The 16583-nt window shown below is 44.2% G+C and overlaps 1 protein-coding gene across 3 annotated transcripts in view; it reads right to left on the reverse strand.

Annotated features, from left to right (window-relative positions):
• sox6 (SRY-box transcription factor 6) overlaps window positions 1-16583 on the reverse strand; it is a 140465-nt gene that overhangs the window by 58320 nt on the left and 65562 nt on the right. For all 3 annotated transcript variants that reach the window (XM_088295782.1, XM_088295781.1, XM_088295780.1), the window contains one exon: window positions 13636-13725. In XM_088295782.1, coding sequence (XP_088151908.1) covers window positions 13636-13725 — 90 coding nt within the window. The remainder of the gene's footprint in view (window positions 1-13635; window positions 13726-16583) is intronic.

Here is a 16583-nt window from a genome sequence, read left to right on the forward strand (position 1 = left end):
TGAGAGTTTTTATCCAATCAGAATTCAGCTAGCTCGTGTTGTCGGGCAGATTTCATAATACCAGTCACCAGCACTATTCGTCCGAGGCCTTCAGGTACAATGGTACGGGCGTCACTTCTGTGTCTCAAGGGGGCTTTTACAGTTGATAGGCAGTTGCGATAGCCAATCAGATCACGAGTTGATGACTGTATGGCCTTCTCGCTGGCTTTACGCTAAATGTGATGAACGCGTCTTGTGATTGGATACTCGCTCGTGAGGGGGGCATCAACACCCCAGAAAGTCGGAACTGGCGACTGTTCATCTAAAATAGATTTTTGCTTTTCTTAACCACAATGGCCGAAGGAGGGAAAAGTGTGGATTTAATTGCAGATACACTTGCGAGGCCATTTTCAAGACGGACCTTTCAAGAGAAGCTAGGTCGTCCAACACTCAGTAGTGTGTAAGTGTGTGTCTGTTATATCTCCAGCCGGGGTATCACAAATTATAATAACTTATTCACTGCCAACCCAGGTAAAATGAATGTACTTTTTGGCGTCTATACCCGTCAATGGCAGTGAATGTGAATGTGTTTTATTTGTTGAAGTCGGACAAGGTAGGACTTCACTGAAGGCCTCTGTGTCAACTGCTTGGCCCGCCACTGGTAAAACATGATTCAGATCTAGACGTGAAAGAAAACTGTGTACAAGAATGCTTTGAGCTATGACAAAACAAACCAACAAGTGAGCTGAATCTTTTGTAAGAAAAGTCTGCAAAGAGCCGGCGCTAAGTGTACTGCCGACCACGCCGATCATTATGTTGGCCTATTGTATCATGCACAATATATAGTACAAAGAAAACGGCATGCAGAGAACCCGACGGCGGCAGTGTTAAGGTCACACCGTCTGTAATGGGCCGTTTGATTGAAGCTGGTAGTTGTAGCTTTCAGAAGAATAAAGAGAAGCAATTGTTCCTTGCGTCGACAAAAAAGCTGCAGGGAGCTGCCCAACTCAGATGGCAGCTCCAGTCGGGAAAAATCAGGCTGGTTGTGAAGAACATGACGGGCCTGATTTAAAAAAAAAAACAAGTAGCGAGTTCACGCTAACTGATTGGGCGCGGCGTTCATGTTGCAAGATGCAACAAGATGAGCAAATGGGGCAAGAAGAAAGAGTACGTTTTTAGTGCAAAATGCACCAATTGAATTGAACATTATCGAGTGACCAAAAAGAAAGCCATCGCTCCGATAATTTTGGGACGCCAGGAACCACACCAAAGCTGTGTTTTGTTTGATTTAACGTGTCATGAGTGCTTGGCAGTTGAATGCAGTGGCGGGCGGTCAAGGCCTTCAAGGCCTTCTCTGCTGGCCTAACATAGTGAAGAAAGCATGATCATTTTCTTCACATTGATGTCGTATTATATGCTAGTCTTGAATTTTTAGGTTAAAGTTTTTATCCAATCAGAATTCAGGTAGCTCATGTTGCCGGGCAGATTTCACAATTCTAGTAGTAGTAGTAGTCGTCCGAGGCCTTCAGATATAATCATGCGGACGTCTGTTCTGTGTCTCAAGGGGGCTTTTACAGTTGATAGACAGTTGCGATAGTTGATAGCATGAGTTGGTTCCACTGAGCCTTCGCGCTGGCCTTACGTTTAAGGTGATGAACGCGTCCTGGATACTCACTCGTGATCGGGTAGCGCTATGCGGAATCAACACACCCGAAAGTCGTAACTGGCGACCGTTCGAAAATCCAAAATATATTCTTGCTTTTTTGAAATCCCCAATGGTCAGAGGAGGAGAAAGCGTGGATTTAATTGCAGATACACTTGTGAGGCCATTTTCAAGACGGACTTTTCGCTCAGTTGTGCGTAAGTGTCTTTCTGTTCATTATGTCATAAATGATGGTAATGTGAGGGGAATTTATTTAAGTTGGACTTCAGTGAAGGCCAATGTATGAAATGCACGGCCCGCCACAGGTTGAATGTGGATACATTCAAAACTTGGGGCAGCCCCGATTGCGCTGTAATGACTCGGATGCAAGGAAATCAAAAGTTGAAAGACGTTTTGTCATAGACGATATGGCATGACACCTTCTTGTGACTTTCTCCAAGAGATAATTCCAAAGCTCGAGTAACGTGTACTCCTCAAACAGCACACAAAACAAACTCATTTGTCAATTATTTATTTTGATCAGCCTTCACATCCAGCCATCCAAGTATGCAAACAGGCAAACGTTTGCCCGCAGACACTCACTTCTTCCGGCGGTCCACACCGCTCGGTCGACTGCACCGCTCTCTCCATTCGCCTAATCAATGCTAAGTGATCCCACCATTGACTAACACAGCCAACATAATTGCCAGTGAGAGGCTGGCCAGTAACTCACTCTCCTCCGACTGCACTCCTGTGTGACGAGCTTCTTGTGGGGAACGGAGGGAAAAGTGACAGAAGAGGCAGCGCGGTATAAAGCCACGGTGATATAACACAAAAAAAAAAAAACAGGCTAGCGAAAGCTGGCTCGCGGCCAGCAGACGCTGATTCTTTCCTGGGTGTCTTCCCTTCGTCTCTGGCCACATCTGTCTTGTGTTCCTGCGAGAGCTCCCGGGGGCCCTCTCCACTCAAACTATTTTAATTTGACTAAACACCTGATTTATTTTATCTCTCCGATGAGGAAAGCCGTTTGTCTTAATAGGGCCTGTCAACCTCCAGAAGCCATTCAGGGCAATTTACTGGCTGGCTCGTATGAACTTCGCTTCATCCCGCTCTTCCCTCGCTGCCTGCTGCAATGGAAGAGAGCTGCGATTCTCCATTTATACTTCTTATGAGGGGGGGAAAAAAAAAAAGCACCTAAAAGCGGCTATTCATTCGGCCCGCGCGCAGCTTGAATTGACTTCTTATTCACCCGACGAGACTTGTTGTGAATGCCTTATCTGTAAAATTGATACAATCGCCACCAATTTTGTTAACCTTTGCTCGTGTCTGCGCTATCACGGGTCACCAGCAACACGCATCAGTCACCATCACAATAAATAACAGCTGTAGGTGGAAGCCACTCGTGAACTATAACGCGTCATCCACAAAGGAAGGGAGAAAGAAAATCGGTCTTACAACCAACACATCACAGATGAACCGTCATTAATTGAGAAATGTCCACAATGATGATTGAAAAAAAAAGCTCAAAGTGCCCCAAAATAATCCAAAATGTACAATCTATCTACTCCTGCGGCTGTGTTAATGCGGTGGTCACGAGCCACAAAAGGATCCGCTGGGCGCTTTCCACTCAATGTCCTGTCCAGACTCTTAAGAGAATATGAACAGAGGGCCCATTGTTGAGACGGGCGAGCAGAATTGTGGGAAGCCCAGACGGACGACCCGCTACAGTGCTATTTACACAGTTTGCTTTTTTTTTTTTCATCTTGCACACGTGATAGCAATGCACCTTTAAAATAACAGTTACAATGAATACACTCACAATACAATACAATTTTATTTCTATAGCGCATTTCGCAACAGCTGGAGCTGTGACAAAGCGCTTTCCATATGGTGTCATATAAATTAGCCGGAAATTAGCACACAAATTAAAAGACAACCAATAGATACCAGAAGAACGTCTCATGTTGAGTGGAAAGCTAAAGAATAAAAATGTGTCTTCAAATGTGTTTTCAAAGTGGACACAAAGGGGGCGGGGCTTGCCTCACATTTAATGGAAGACGAGCAGCAGCATTTTGGCGCAACTGGAGATGCTTGACGGAGGACTGGCTGACTCCAAAGTCAAGTGTATTGCAGTAATCTAGCCGAGATGTAACAAATGCACAGATTATTGTTTCTAAGTGCCGCTGAGAAAGAAAGGGCTTCACTTTAGCCAGCTGCCTAAGATGAAAGAAATAAAAACACGAACGATCTACCTGAAAAGCTTGGAAGTAAATCAAGCGCATATGTTTTTGTTCACTGCTTAATAAAAATAAAATTCTCTTTCATGCGGCTCTAAATTATGAATAAGCTTTAAAATGCAGATAAAAGTTTTATTGGGTGGTGCAGAAGAGGAAAATTGTGGTCTGTGTCTGACCAGCTTGCCGACAAAAGTGGCCGTTTCCTGCATATTGGATGGCTTTTAAGGGTTGGCGGGGGCCGGCGTCTGCCCGTTAACGTCTCGTCACATCGCGCCCGACGTTGCAGACAGACAGCGCCGAGGCACGACGTGAGGTTCGACCTAACGTGCTGTGACAACCGAATTCCAGCAGGACAATATCGGTAGAAAGGAAATACCCCCGGATTGAGACTTCCAACGTCTGCGGTCCGACGCTGCTGCTTCAAACTAAACTCAATTCGATCAAAATTGACACCGACCGACCGGCGAAGAAACGCGTGTGTTCAACATTCACCTTTTGACACTCCTGCTTCTTTTCAACGTCACAATGTAGGGCAGAAAACAGCAACGGGTGACTAAATAAATGATAAGAGGGGAAAACAAGCAGAGCCACGGTTGCTCGGGGAGGAATGGGGCTATTTGAGCCTTGGGGTCTTTGGATAAAAGGCACTTTGTAGGGGTGCGATTTGTTCTGTCCAATACTCACATCTCCCTCTCTCTTTGGCTCCTTCCTCTCGGCTCTAATCAAGCAGTCTCTAATTTGGGTTCCAAGTCCAGTACAGGGGAAAAGAAGGAGGCTTGTTACTTTGAAGAGTCCCAAGTGAATAACACAGATAAAAGATTCAGGCACAAAAAAAAAAGAAGAAAAGCGAGGGAGGCCGAGGGTGAAAAGGGGGAAAATCACAAGGCGCCCTATTCTCTTCCTCTCCTTTGGTTAGGACAGCTGAGCCATTCTGACCTGATCTGAACTGTTTCTTTTTTTGTGTGTGTGTGCAACAAGACTGGAATGTCTTTGTCTCTTAATCAGTCAGCTTTGTGGATGTGTGCATATGCTCCAAGGCTATCGTAAGAATAGTCAAAATGCGTCGAAATGATACAAAAGTATATTGCTTCAACTCGATTCATCGCAGCGCTTCCCTCCAACAGTCTACACGGGAGTTGATTTATTTTTTTTTTTTTTCATTTCTACAGACAAACGGCGGTTCTTTCTTTTTTACGACTACTTGTTTTGACGTGCAATGGCCGTCTTCTTCGAGAGCTCTAAAAAAAAAAAGAAAAAGTCCTCTTGATGATCCAATCACATCCAGGTGATCACATCCACAAAATTCATCTTGTCTTCTTTATGTTAACTCATTCACTACCGGTCCAAGTAAAATGAATTTTTGGCTTCTATACCCGTCAATGGCAGTGAATGAGTTTTCATTTGTTGATTTTTTTTTTTTCCATTTCTTCAGACAAACGGAGGTTCTTGTTTTTTACGACTACTAGTTTCGCCGTGCAACTGCCGGCTTCTTCGGGAGCTTTAAAAAAGTCTTCACATGAGGAGTTAAGGCACACGCATGTGAAGTCGACGGTCATCTGACTCTCTCGCCCATTTTCTTTCTCAGGAAAAAACAAAGAACTGATTGAGAAATTGAGAAATGACTTTGAAGAGAATAATCGTCAGCCCAAAGAACCTTCCGCCTAAAATACCAAATGGATATCGAGTCTCCGATTGGCGTTACCTGACGTACTACAAAATATTTATCATGTTTAAATTCACGGGCGTTACTCCGAAACCAACAGTCGGACTCTCAACACGCTTTCCTGCATCAGCACATCCCAGATTCCAAGCTCTAAATTCTTGCAACGGGACCATTTTTTTTTTTTCATATAAAAGCTCTTCTTCTTCATTTGAAGAGATGAGCTCAAGTTGGAGAAGGTGTGACCATCTCAGTTTCTCCCACTCGGAGCGTGTGTGCACTTGAGAGATGTCATCGCCTCACGCTTCATACGTCAAGAGCCTACGAGCGCATATACATCGTCATTTTGGGGCCATTTTATTGAATTAAAACAATTTAAGGGCCCGCGGCACACACTCAGAGTTGTCGAGACTGGAACTTGAAGTGTTTATGAATAACAGCCTACTTCATTTGGCGCGGCTGATGGCGACTAATATTTGGATGGTAGAGGAAGCCACGCTCTTCAGTTTAATTATGTTAATCTGAAAGCGGCAGCACTTCAGCGTCCGTCCGTGACACCGGACAAGGTAGAATACTTGATTCCGTCAAGATAGCTCCTCGACCTAAACGTCTCACTCCGCATGAATGCCACTGGCTCGGAATTTCAACCACACGGGAGAAAGAGAAACGCGTCTAGCGTTGTTTGCGGTCGTCATTATTTAGGATAATCGAGAAACGTGACAAAGACGAGACTGTGGACATTGGATGACAAAGATGACATTGTATGCATTTAACGATAATGATTTTAAAGCCTCCATTGATCCGTCCAGCCGTGAATTTTCTGGTCCGCTTATCATCACTAGATCTTGACCTCTTGTGCCCTTAAGATATGAAAGACATAAACAGTTTTCAAGGTCTGCCGTGAACAAAGCGCTAATGACTGAGACGGCGATCAAGGTAGGATTTGAATGTTACCTCATTCTTTTCGCGGGCGCATTCATTCATTCATTCATTGGTGGCGGTTATTAGAAGCGACTGTACGTCGCTTGTTCCGTTCAGATCATCGCGCTTGAAGAGTGCCAACTGTGTCAGTGGCGTGTGGGAGCGTTCACCAATCAGTAATAATAGCGATGCTATCGTGTTGATAATGCATTCAAGTCGTATCATGTCCGTCAATCAAGGATCAAGGATGTTATCGCCGCAACTATAATGGCTGTAAATCAGTTCTTATTTCAACCACAGAGTTTAAATTGAAAATTTCAGTCTGATGGTGAAATATCCATTCTGTGGGTGACATCACAGCTCCCCAAAGTTCATTAATACAACACTTTTACGCGTCATTTCTTGGTTAAGGATAAAGAATCAATAACTTTTAGTCCTGTTCTGATGTCTGTTCACAAGTGTTGCTGCACCATTAGTGTTTAATCCGTTGCTTAAAGGGTTATAGCACTGCATCGTAGCCGCTTTAGCATTAGCATTAAGATGGCGGAGTGAAAGTCTGAATGATGTGGTTGTTTGAAATACTGAAGGTGTCATTTGTTTTATGTTTGGTGTGTCATTAAGCTCTAACTATTGGAGTATTTCTTCACTTTTTGCGGTTGACGCGTTCCAATTTCTGGGAAGTAGAGGTTTGATTTCTAATTTTTTTAATTTTATTGTTTTTATTTTCTATCTTTATTTTTGCATGGATTTACGCCTCTATTAAGCTGTTGCGAATCACACACCAAACAATTGTTAAATTTTTAAAGAAATAAAAATGAAGACTAAATAGCGATCATCAGACTGCATTCATACATGAATGTGAGCCGAGCATGCTCTGCGTTGTTGAAACGTGCCGTTCGGTTAGTTAGAGTGCACCAAAAACACGGTGCCGGTGAATGACCCAACTGGGGAAGCGATACGCCAGTGCGTCAGTCGATCCAGATGGAAACAGTTCAAGCACAAGCTGCTTCTTGGTTTTGAACACGGGCTGCGTTCGGAAATTAATGAGAGGGGAGCATGCTCTCTCTCGCCGAACACACACACACACACACACACTCTCAGAGCAGTGCACGGGCGGTACTGTGAATTTCCAAACGCGTTTTAAACATTGCAAATTTAAAAACATATTCCCCCCAGAAAGAAAAAAAGAAAAAAAAAAATTTTTTTGACTTAGAAACGTGAAAAGAAAATGGCAAGCATAACCCAGAAGAGACGAAGATATGTTCACAATGAAACAGACCAAATGTCACTCGTAATCGCATCGTCAGTTGTTACAACCCCACAAAATGTCAATCTCAAAACTCACAGCAGCAAACAGAAACACTTTGCTCCTCTCTTACTCGCATTTCTTCCACAATTCCACAATTCATTAGAGCAAAAGAACACACACTTCAACACTCCAGTACATTCATCTGGTGCCTGTGGCCCGAGGAATAATGATTTAGTGTGGCTCATATTTCACCTGAGTGCACAGGGCAAACACTTGACTGAGGTGTTTTGCACAAAATGCTAACGGAGGCATTTTGGACGCGAGCGAGTGGACAGATCCTGTTTTGTGCTGTTTGTTTGTGCAAATGGAATATGCAAGGTGTTGATTTATTGTAGTCGTTTAGGCGGCTTGCTTTGCTGTGGGCCCCACGCACCGCAACGGCTTATATTAACTCATTCACTGCCATTGACGGATATAGACGGCAAAAAGTACGTGAATGATTTCAGAGCTTTTCATGACATCTCCTTTACCGATTTGCAGAGAAAATACGAGAATATATGTTACGTTCTGTTCATCCAGGAGTCCGAACAAACGTGTGTGTGTTAACGGCCAGCGCAGCGCAGGTACTGTTGGGCTGGCGTCAAATCCGTCTCAAGCGCCTCCTCGCCCTGCCCTGTGTTCTCCTCGTAAAGCGCTTGCACTTATCTGCTCGCCACAGGGCCGCCGGCGTGCGCCCACGTCCACTGTCATGTCGACACCATCCCCAAATTGATTGCGACAGCGCGAGAGCCCCGATTTTCGTGCTTCAGATTTCGAGCAGCACATTTGAACGGGAGTGTACAATGCTAAGCTTTTTTTTTTTCTCCCCCACACTCCCTCTTTTGCAAATTCCGAGAGACTGAATACAGCTTGTGTTCCAATTTAGTAAGTAGATATTTTCCTTCACTTTGAGTACATTCATGAGCATTTTGCTTTTTTCTCTTTCTGCCTCCCAAGCTGGAAACTGGCACTCAGCGGGGGAAACGTAAACAGCCCTGTTGAGGGCTCAAAGCGGCAGCACAGAGCGACCTTATCTGCTACCACATTACGATATTTGTGTGCATGTTGTTTGTTGGTGCATGTTTGTGTGTGTGGGATATCATCCCATTTGATTGCTTTTCACAATGCTGCCTTTATTTGATTTTCTTTTTAAAAATAAAAATAATAAGTGATCAAATCACGTTTGGGGTGATTCTTAGTTTGGGTTTTAGTGATTAAAATTGTAGTTGCCTGTGCTGTTACACAAGAGGGGAAGCGTTCAAATGCAGAAGCTAATATTTGCATATGTTTTCATCGTTAATTAAGAAATTGAGAAGATGCTTTTGTGAAAAAATAACCTATTGAAAAAAGTATTTTAATGATTTAATGAAATGTCATCACAAAAATCAGACAACGCCAAGAAAAAAAAGAATGTCCAACATTTTCGAATGACTATAAATGACATGGCTAAGTAGAGGTTCAACGAATAATGGACAATTAATCAATTATTAAATTAATTGATAAATCTTTTTGTTAATTAATTAATTTCAGTGGACAGATGATCTTTTTCCAAAAGTAAGATATTTGAAAACATCTGCATTTTCTTTGCAAAACAAGGGATTAAATCATCAATAGTTTTTTGGTGCATTTTTTACGCTGTCAATTTGACAAAGAGGTTGTTTGGTTTTGTAGGCTTAGAAAACATTGAAAGGAGCCTTGATGATGTTTTTTTTTTTTTTTGTCTAAATGACACTTTTCTGCTTTTGCCTTCGACCTCCTCAGGTAAAGTATTTTCGAGAATTAAGGCCTTGATTTTCTGAGTTCGGTCACATGACGTCCGCAAGCTGAGCCGTGATTGGTTGTTAGCCGAGGCACCACCCCAAAAAATCCCAAAAGATCTTCCATTTGGTTTCTGGAAAGCTGTGGATCCCCTCTTCTAATATTCTGACTACTTTAGTAATCCATGAGTATTTTTATCAAAGAGTCTTTGCAGTTCAACTCCAAAACAATGCGCGACATAGAATGTGGAATAAAATTCATTTAAAGACGTAACCTTGCCGATGAATTACATTTTCTTTTGAGTTTTTGTGAGAACAGGTTGTTGAAGTAGATGCCACCCACAATGATCTGATTGGCCTCCGTAGAGTGCATCTCAATGCCCCCCCCAGACCCCTCCCCCCCTCCCCTCGTGCGTGTATGTGGCTTTGAGACGTCTTATGATCAGCAGATGAGCTACAGTAAACACGCTCACTGAATATCGAGCTCTTCTATTCTTCTTCTTTCTTATCTTGTACTTTCCGTGGTTTGGAGTCCTTCCAGTCGACCTTCGCTTTTTCTCTGTGGTTTTGTTCAAGAGATGTCATCTCCCGCTTCATCGTGCTTGCAGACTGACATCTAAGCTCAAGTATGAAAACAAATAACAGTAGAGGAATTGACCGATGAAAAGAAATCTCTCACTAAGACGTCTTGCTCTGCTTTTTGCCTGCTTTTTGCCACGCGTGAGGAGACAGTTGGAGATATCGACGCATGAAACCTTAAAACGCTATTTGGTGTGTTTGGCTCAAGTGCGCCGGAATTTAAAACATACTGGGCTTTAATTAGCGTCCTGTCGGGTGACCTGTGATGTTTTTCCACTGCTGGGCGCTCTAGGCCTTCAAGGCCTTCTGTGCTGGCCTAACATAATCAAGAAATCAGAATCATATGCTTCACATTGATGCCATATTATATTTTAGTGTCGTATTTTTAGGTGAGTTTTTATCCAATCAGAATTCAGCTAGCCTGTGTTGCCAGGCAGATTTCATAATAACAGGAGCGCACACTATTCGTCCGAGGCCTTCGGATACAATCGTGCGGGCATCTCTTCTGTCAAAGTCATTGAGCTTTCAGAGTTGATAGACAGTTGCAATAGCCAATCAGATCACGAGTTGGTTCCAGTGAGCCTTCGCGCCGGCCTTGCGAAGAAGGTGATGAACGCATTTTGTGAATCAACACACCCGGAAGTCGAAACTGGTAACCGTTCGAAAATCGAAATTATATTCGTGCTTTTTTTAAACCGCAATGCCCGAAGGAGGGAAAAGTATGGATTTAATTGCGATTTAATACGCTGGCGAGACCATTTTCAAGACGAACCTTTCAAGAAAGCTAGCTCGTCCAACACTCACTCAGTACTGTCTAAGTGTCTTTCTGTATATTATTTGTCCAGCCGTAGTCTCATAAACGATGGTAATATGAGGGGGATTCATTCAAGTCGAGTTTCCCTGAAGGCTTACGTGTGAAATGCACGGCCCGTCGCTGTGTTTTTCACGCTATTTGTAAATGTATTTGACGCAGGTTCCAACATAAACTGAAGGGGGAGGATGTCTTTCTTTAAAATGGGTCAAGGGTCAACCTGTGTTGCAGCTATTGTTCAATGAAATTATTTTCTCTGCGCTGGAGAACAATGACAAGCGAGAGCAACGACAAAAGCTTATTATAATTGGAGGAGTAAATGGTGAGCGATTAACACAGATGATACAAGGCCACAAATCCAGTATGAACTCAATGTCAGCCTTATTATCCCCCCCCCCTTTTATTCATCTCCGACCGACAGGCACGTTTGCCTTTTGTGCTGATTTTAACCAAACAATGAATGGCGCATCTGATTCATCGTCACACTTAAGATCTTAATCAGAAGCTGTTTTCTACTTGGCACCTTTGTTTGTGTTTTAATTAGGCGGACCTTGTGAGTCTCCAACCCTGGGCTTCTTTTTAATTGCCCGTATTTACATCAGGCTAACTTCAAACGAAGAGAAGGAGAGAGAGCGAGACATTTGTAAGCGGGGGCACAAAGCAGCCCTTTGAAATGTCTACAGTCGTGTGAAATGGCACGCTAATTAAAAATCTAAGTCTGCCACGGCGATAGCGCAAACATTTCTATTAGGAACAAAGGTGCGCCGACTTGTCTCTCTAACTCATCAACGAGACGTGTTGCCGTAATGTTTATTTTCAGGCTGTTTACAGAGCAACTAATACTCTCGTCGGCATTCATCGAACGTTGTCTCTAATTCAATAAATCGATTTTGAAAAAGCCCAAACCACAAATTATTTTGCAATTTCGAGAATGACATGACGAAGTGGATCAAAGGGTTCCAGAACTGCTGTCACAAAAGAGATATTCCAAAAGAAAAACGACAAACTGCAAGTTTTCCCTCTTCAATGTCAGCTGAGAGTGCTAGTGATGCGTAAATGAAGCTTCAAATCTGCTTCATGAAGCAGTTGTAGTATTTTTGGACTCCTCTAGATGGCGCTCTCTGTTCAACATTGGGCTGAACGCACACTGAATTGACATTTTTTAAACCCTTTCTTTACAACAGTGCCATCTAGAGGAGTCCAAAAACACTACAACTGCTTCATGAAGCAGATTTGAAGCTTCATTTACCCATCACTAACCCCCCCCCACTCACAAAAATAGTCCGGTTCCTTTTTTTATTTTGCAATGTCATCGTTCCGGTTCATCATTGACAACTCACCACACGGAGTGCAAAACGTACGTACGGGCGCGTTCAGAAATGCGCTTTGAACGCCGACCCGTTCACTCCAACCGTTGTGAACCTCCGAGCGTCGCTCAAATTTCCAGTTGGCTTATTAGAGTGCACCAGAACAGAGAGCACTCGGCGCTCTGATTTAGGACACGGTGCGCCACGCACAAGGCATCCTAGCTTTATGATAATTAGAGTGTGTGCATGCATGCCTGCATCTAACTTTAGAAGCGGTATGCGGCGCACTTTTTCTAATTCAAAGTCTGTGGACTGTTAAAACTGAAAACTGTAGCCTGTATTAGTGGTCCCCAACCACCACATTGCGGACCGGTACCGGGCCGTGAGCCATTTTGGACCGGCCCAAGATGGGCCGCACGGATGAATAAAAACAAACAATAAACGTTCATCTCAAGATGTTTCGGTCGCATTATGCGAATATTGAGGACACAAGCTAGCGAAATAAGTTACGATAGCACGTACGACGCCCTCTTGTCACCAGTGTTGTCAAAAAAAGTAATCTGATTGCTGATTATGCCAAAAAAAGTAAGCTAGTTACGTGACTGATTACTTTATTATCAAGGTAACTAAGTTACTTTTTACTACTTTCCTTCGTCTCTTCGGAAAGTAACTTTAATCAGATTACTGGTTTGGATTGCTCATTACTAAATAAAAGTAATCTGATTACAATAATGATGTTTTGGGAAGTTCCTTTTTCACATCGCTTGATTCAGGTAGGATTTTAAAAAATGTTTCCAATAGTCATTTGTAACACGCTGGAATAATATCGGATGATAATTTAGTTTTTGTTTTTCTGAAAGGAATCACGAAGGAGGCGATGAAGAGCCGGTGACAGCCCGGCGTTATCGGCCAGCTGCTATTGTGCTTTCTCGCGCTGTATAAACACTCCGGAGTACTCAGTAACAGTCGGTGCTAAGAACTAAGAAGCAGCCCTGCCCGTCCGCGGCCCACCTTCGCCATATCATAAACAACCTTTTTCGGGGAGGACTGACTTGTGCTTTGCTGTACGGCGCGCAGCACGGGGCGTTCGCTGTCAGAGTGGAGACATTCCGCGCCGATGCCGACTCGGTGAGGAGACGATTGTGCCCCTCTCCACTTTTAGTGGCATCTCGTCTGCTCCGTTTTCGCGTTCAACATTTACCGAGGTGGCAATAACGCTGCAGACGAAGAACTCGGCAAGAGGACGACGACGACGATTGGGTCGTAAATTGCCCGGAATTAAAAAGGCAGCACTTTGGGGAGAGTTGGACATTCCAACAAAAGATAAATGGGAGGGGGGGTGTCAATGAAGAGTGCAGCCAAAGGCCTTTGTCTTCTGTAAAAGTAAGAACTTGTTTCTGAGATTACGCAGGAACTGATAAGAATGACGGCCCTGTTGCGATATTTGCGCTTACCTTTTACATCCGCTAGAAGATCGCTTGTGTTGAGCCGCTCCATCTTTTCTTTCCATTCTTTAGAAAGTAGTTTCTCCATGCAGGAGGAATCTGCAAGAGAAAAATAAAGAAAAAAAATGACATACTTCAGCTGAGGAAGTCGTGAAGGAGCAAGCGAATATTGTAAGCATAGCGCGAGGGCAGCCATTAATTGGAAGTCAAAGTCGGAGACGAGGCACGTCTGCGCATGCACGCGGCTGCCGATGATGAAAACAATTAACATTTGTCCAGCGGACAATGAATCAGAGGAAGAATGGCAGCAATCTGCCGTGCTGTCGCTGGGGTAGCTGATAAAGAACACGGCGGGCCAGCTGACCCACACCTTCCTCGGCCATCCCGGCGCTGCTTCCGAGGTCAACTTGTTCTCATCAAACTCCGGCAGCAGACGCCATCCTCCGCCTTGAGGCTTGATGTCTTTAAATGCATCAACACAATTGAGTCAAACGATTCGTATGTCATTCCAAGAGTCCAGTTGGGAGCCAAAATGCAAAAGCATCGCTCTGAGGCAAACCTTGCCTATTCTCAAGGCATTGATTTGTCCACAACTGGACAGTTCTAGTTGTCTTTGACATTTCGCCTCTTATCGTCATCCGTTTACACAACACGATTTTTACGACAACCAGAAGAGCGCCGTTGTGATCGCCCAACTTAGTCCTTCCATGAATTACAATTTGTTGTAAAATTCTCGCGAGAACAGGCTTTTTAATTTAGGTGTATGGTATGACTTATCCGATCACTTTCATGGTCTTTGGTATCAATCACATCCAAAAGCAGTGCGCCAAATAATCGTGTCCCTTTTATCCCACATTTGATCTTTTTATTTTTCGGTCTTCATCTCTTGGCGCCGCTTTGACCAAGTAAACAGAATTTGCTTCCCCTGGCAACACACTAACTTCAGAGGGACCGGGGAGTAAGCGTTGGTCGGTGGTTGTTGTTGCCTTGTTTAAGGAGGACTTGCTCACACATCAAGCGGAGTGGCCATTTTGTTTGATTGTCCACTTCCTCCAATGCGATGAGGTCGACAGGACGCCGGCAGATCAGGGTCATTATAACATTATTTCTGCTTTATTGACTTTCCAATTCCCAGCTCACAGCGTGTCCCTTTGACCCGAGGCGGGAAAGAGCGAAAAGGCTTCATGTGTTTGTGCGTATTTGAACTTCCTGTGTGGCGCAAAGATCACAGCTCAAGCGCTTCCTCCCCCCCAAGTCCGCTAGCCTCTCGTCATTGTCCTCAGAGAAACATCCATTCCTGACATCGGAGCCCGAAGCGTGGGGCTGGTTTCAAAGGGGGATTAAACAAACACAGTCAACGTATGTCAGGAGGCTCGCATATGCTCTTGTTTTTGCGAACATCCACTTTGACGGCAGATGCCGCTCCGGCGCTTGATCATTAAGGAATGCGCCAACTGGTGGAGATAATGTGGTGCCAGCTTCCATTCTACTCCAGTCCTTCCCCTCCCTTCCCGGGAGAGCAGCCACTCCCTCACTTCGCCAGAGCCGACCTGCCAAGTGTTCCGGCGCGAGAGGCTACAGCTGGAATGCACCGCTGTCCTCCCTGCCTTCCACCTGGAAGAACTGAATAATGGCCCCGGATTAGTCCAGAAAATAACTCGCAAACACCTACGAGTGTTTGGACGCTGGCAACAAAAGACGCAGCCGAGTGAATGCAGAGACGATTTTAAAGCCGGTGTGCGGGAAGAAAACAGACAGGCATTTTTTTTTTTTTGGAACAAGAATTTCAATTAATAAAAAGAATGCCTATTTCACTTTGTGAAATGCTTGCCTGTTTTCTCCAGAGCAATTATAAATGCCGGCGCTTGGTATTGACAAAATAATTATTACCTTGACACCGAATCCTATTATAGTCATTGGAAATTATTTTTGACGGGCCAAACGCGAATTGCTTGCCAAACAAAATGTTAGTGTACATTTTTTGGGGGGAGGAGAAAGGTTTGCTTCTTGTTCTCTTGCGATACAAGGACATCACAAATTAATTCCGACAAGAGAAGAGTGTTTATTTTTATTTTCTTTTAGGGAGGGGGGGCTGCTAACTCCCAACCCCCCCCCCCCCCCTCTCCCCTTTCCCGTTGCTTTTCCTCCCCCCTCCCGATAAAATGCTCTGTAGCTCGGGAGCAGGCCATTCAGCGGGGATGAGAATGGAATGAAAACAATAGCCCTTATCGGGCGCTTATTTACATTTTCCCAGCATCGCTGCACTAGACAGCTTGGCTTGTCACCAAGCCCACATCACCCCACTGGACCCGGACCAACTTCCTCCAGCCCCAGCGATTCCAGCGCTCCCTGCGGACCCTCGCCTGGCACGGACCGCCTCCACTCTGCAGCGAGCACAGATAGCAACGTACAAAACTACAGGAGTGTGTGTCCAAGACGTGCTCCTATTGAGAGGGGGAATGCTTTTTGGACGGCTAAGCCTGTCTGGGTCGCATTGTCCCCCCTTTGGGGCTGCTGCTGTACTGCTGGAAAAATGCCCTTAACCTTTTTTCTTTTTTCCCCGAGACTTTTTCAGTTTCCAAGTGGCACTCTGAAAGTGAAGAGTCGTCTGCTTAAATGTCATGTTTATCTTCCGTCACAACTATCATCTTCCTGTTGACATACGTGATCTTATTGATGTGGGTGAACACCGAACACCAAAAAGATGACAAGATAGAAACTGCAGTCGCCCCCCCCCAACCCTGCTCATCATAACAAAAGTAACGTACATACATACAGCTTGACAAAAGAATGCCTTTGCGCGACAATAAACAGCTCAGCAGTTGCCTCCCTTCTGCACATTCGTCTTTTCCCAGAAATTTTTCTCCGTTATTTTGCAAATGAATAAAGTTTTGCAGACTTTTGATATGATCGCTTGTCTGTCCTGTTTTGCTCATTTATCTGCGTCATTATTATGA

The sequence above is a fragment of the Idiotropiscis lumnitzeri genome, chromosome 5 (assembly GCF_059441095.1).
Source record: "Idiotropiscis lumnitzeri isolate Australia: NSW breed Sydney's pygmy pipehorse chromosome 5, RoL_Ilum_1.0, whole genome shotgun sequence".
In the NCBI taxonomy this organism is placed as follows: Eukaryota; Metazoa; Chordata; class Actinopteri; order Syngnathiformes; family Syngnathidae; genus Idiotropiscis; species Idiotropiscis lumnitzeri.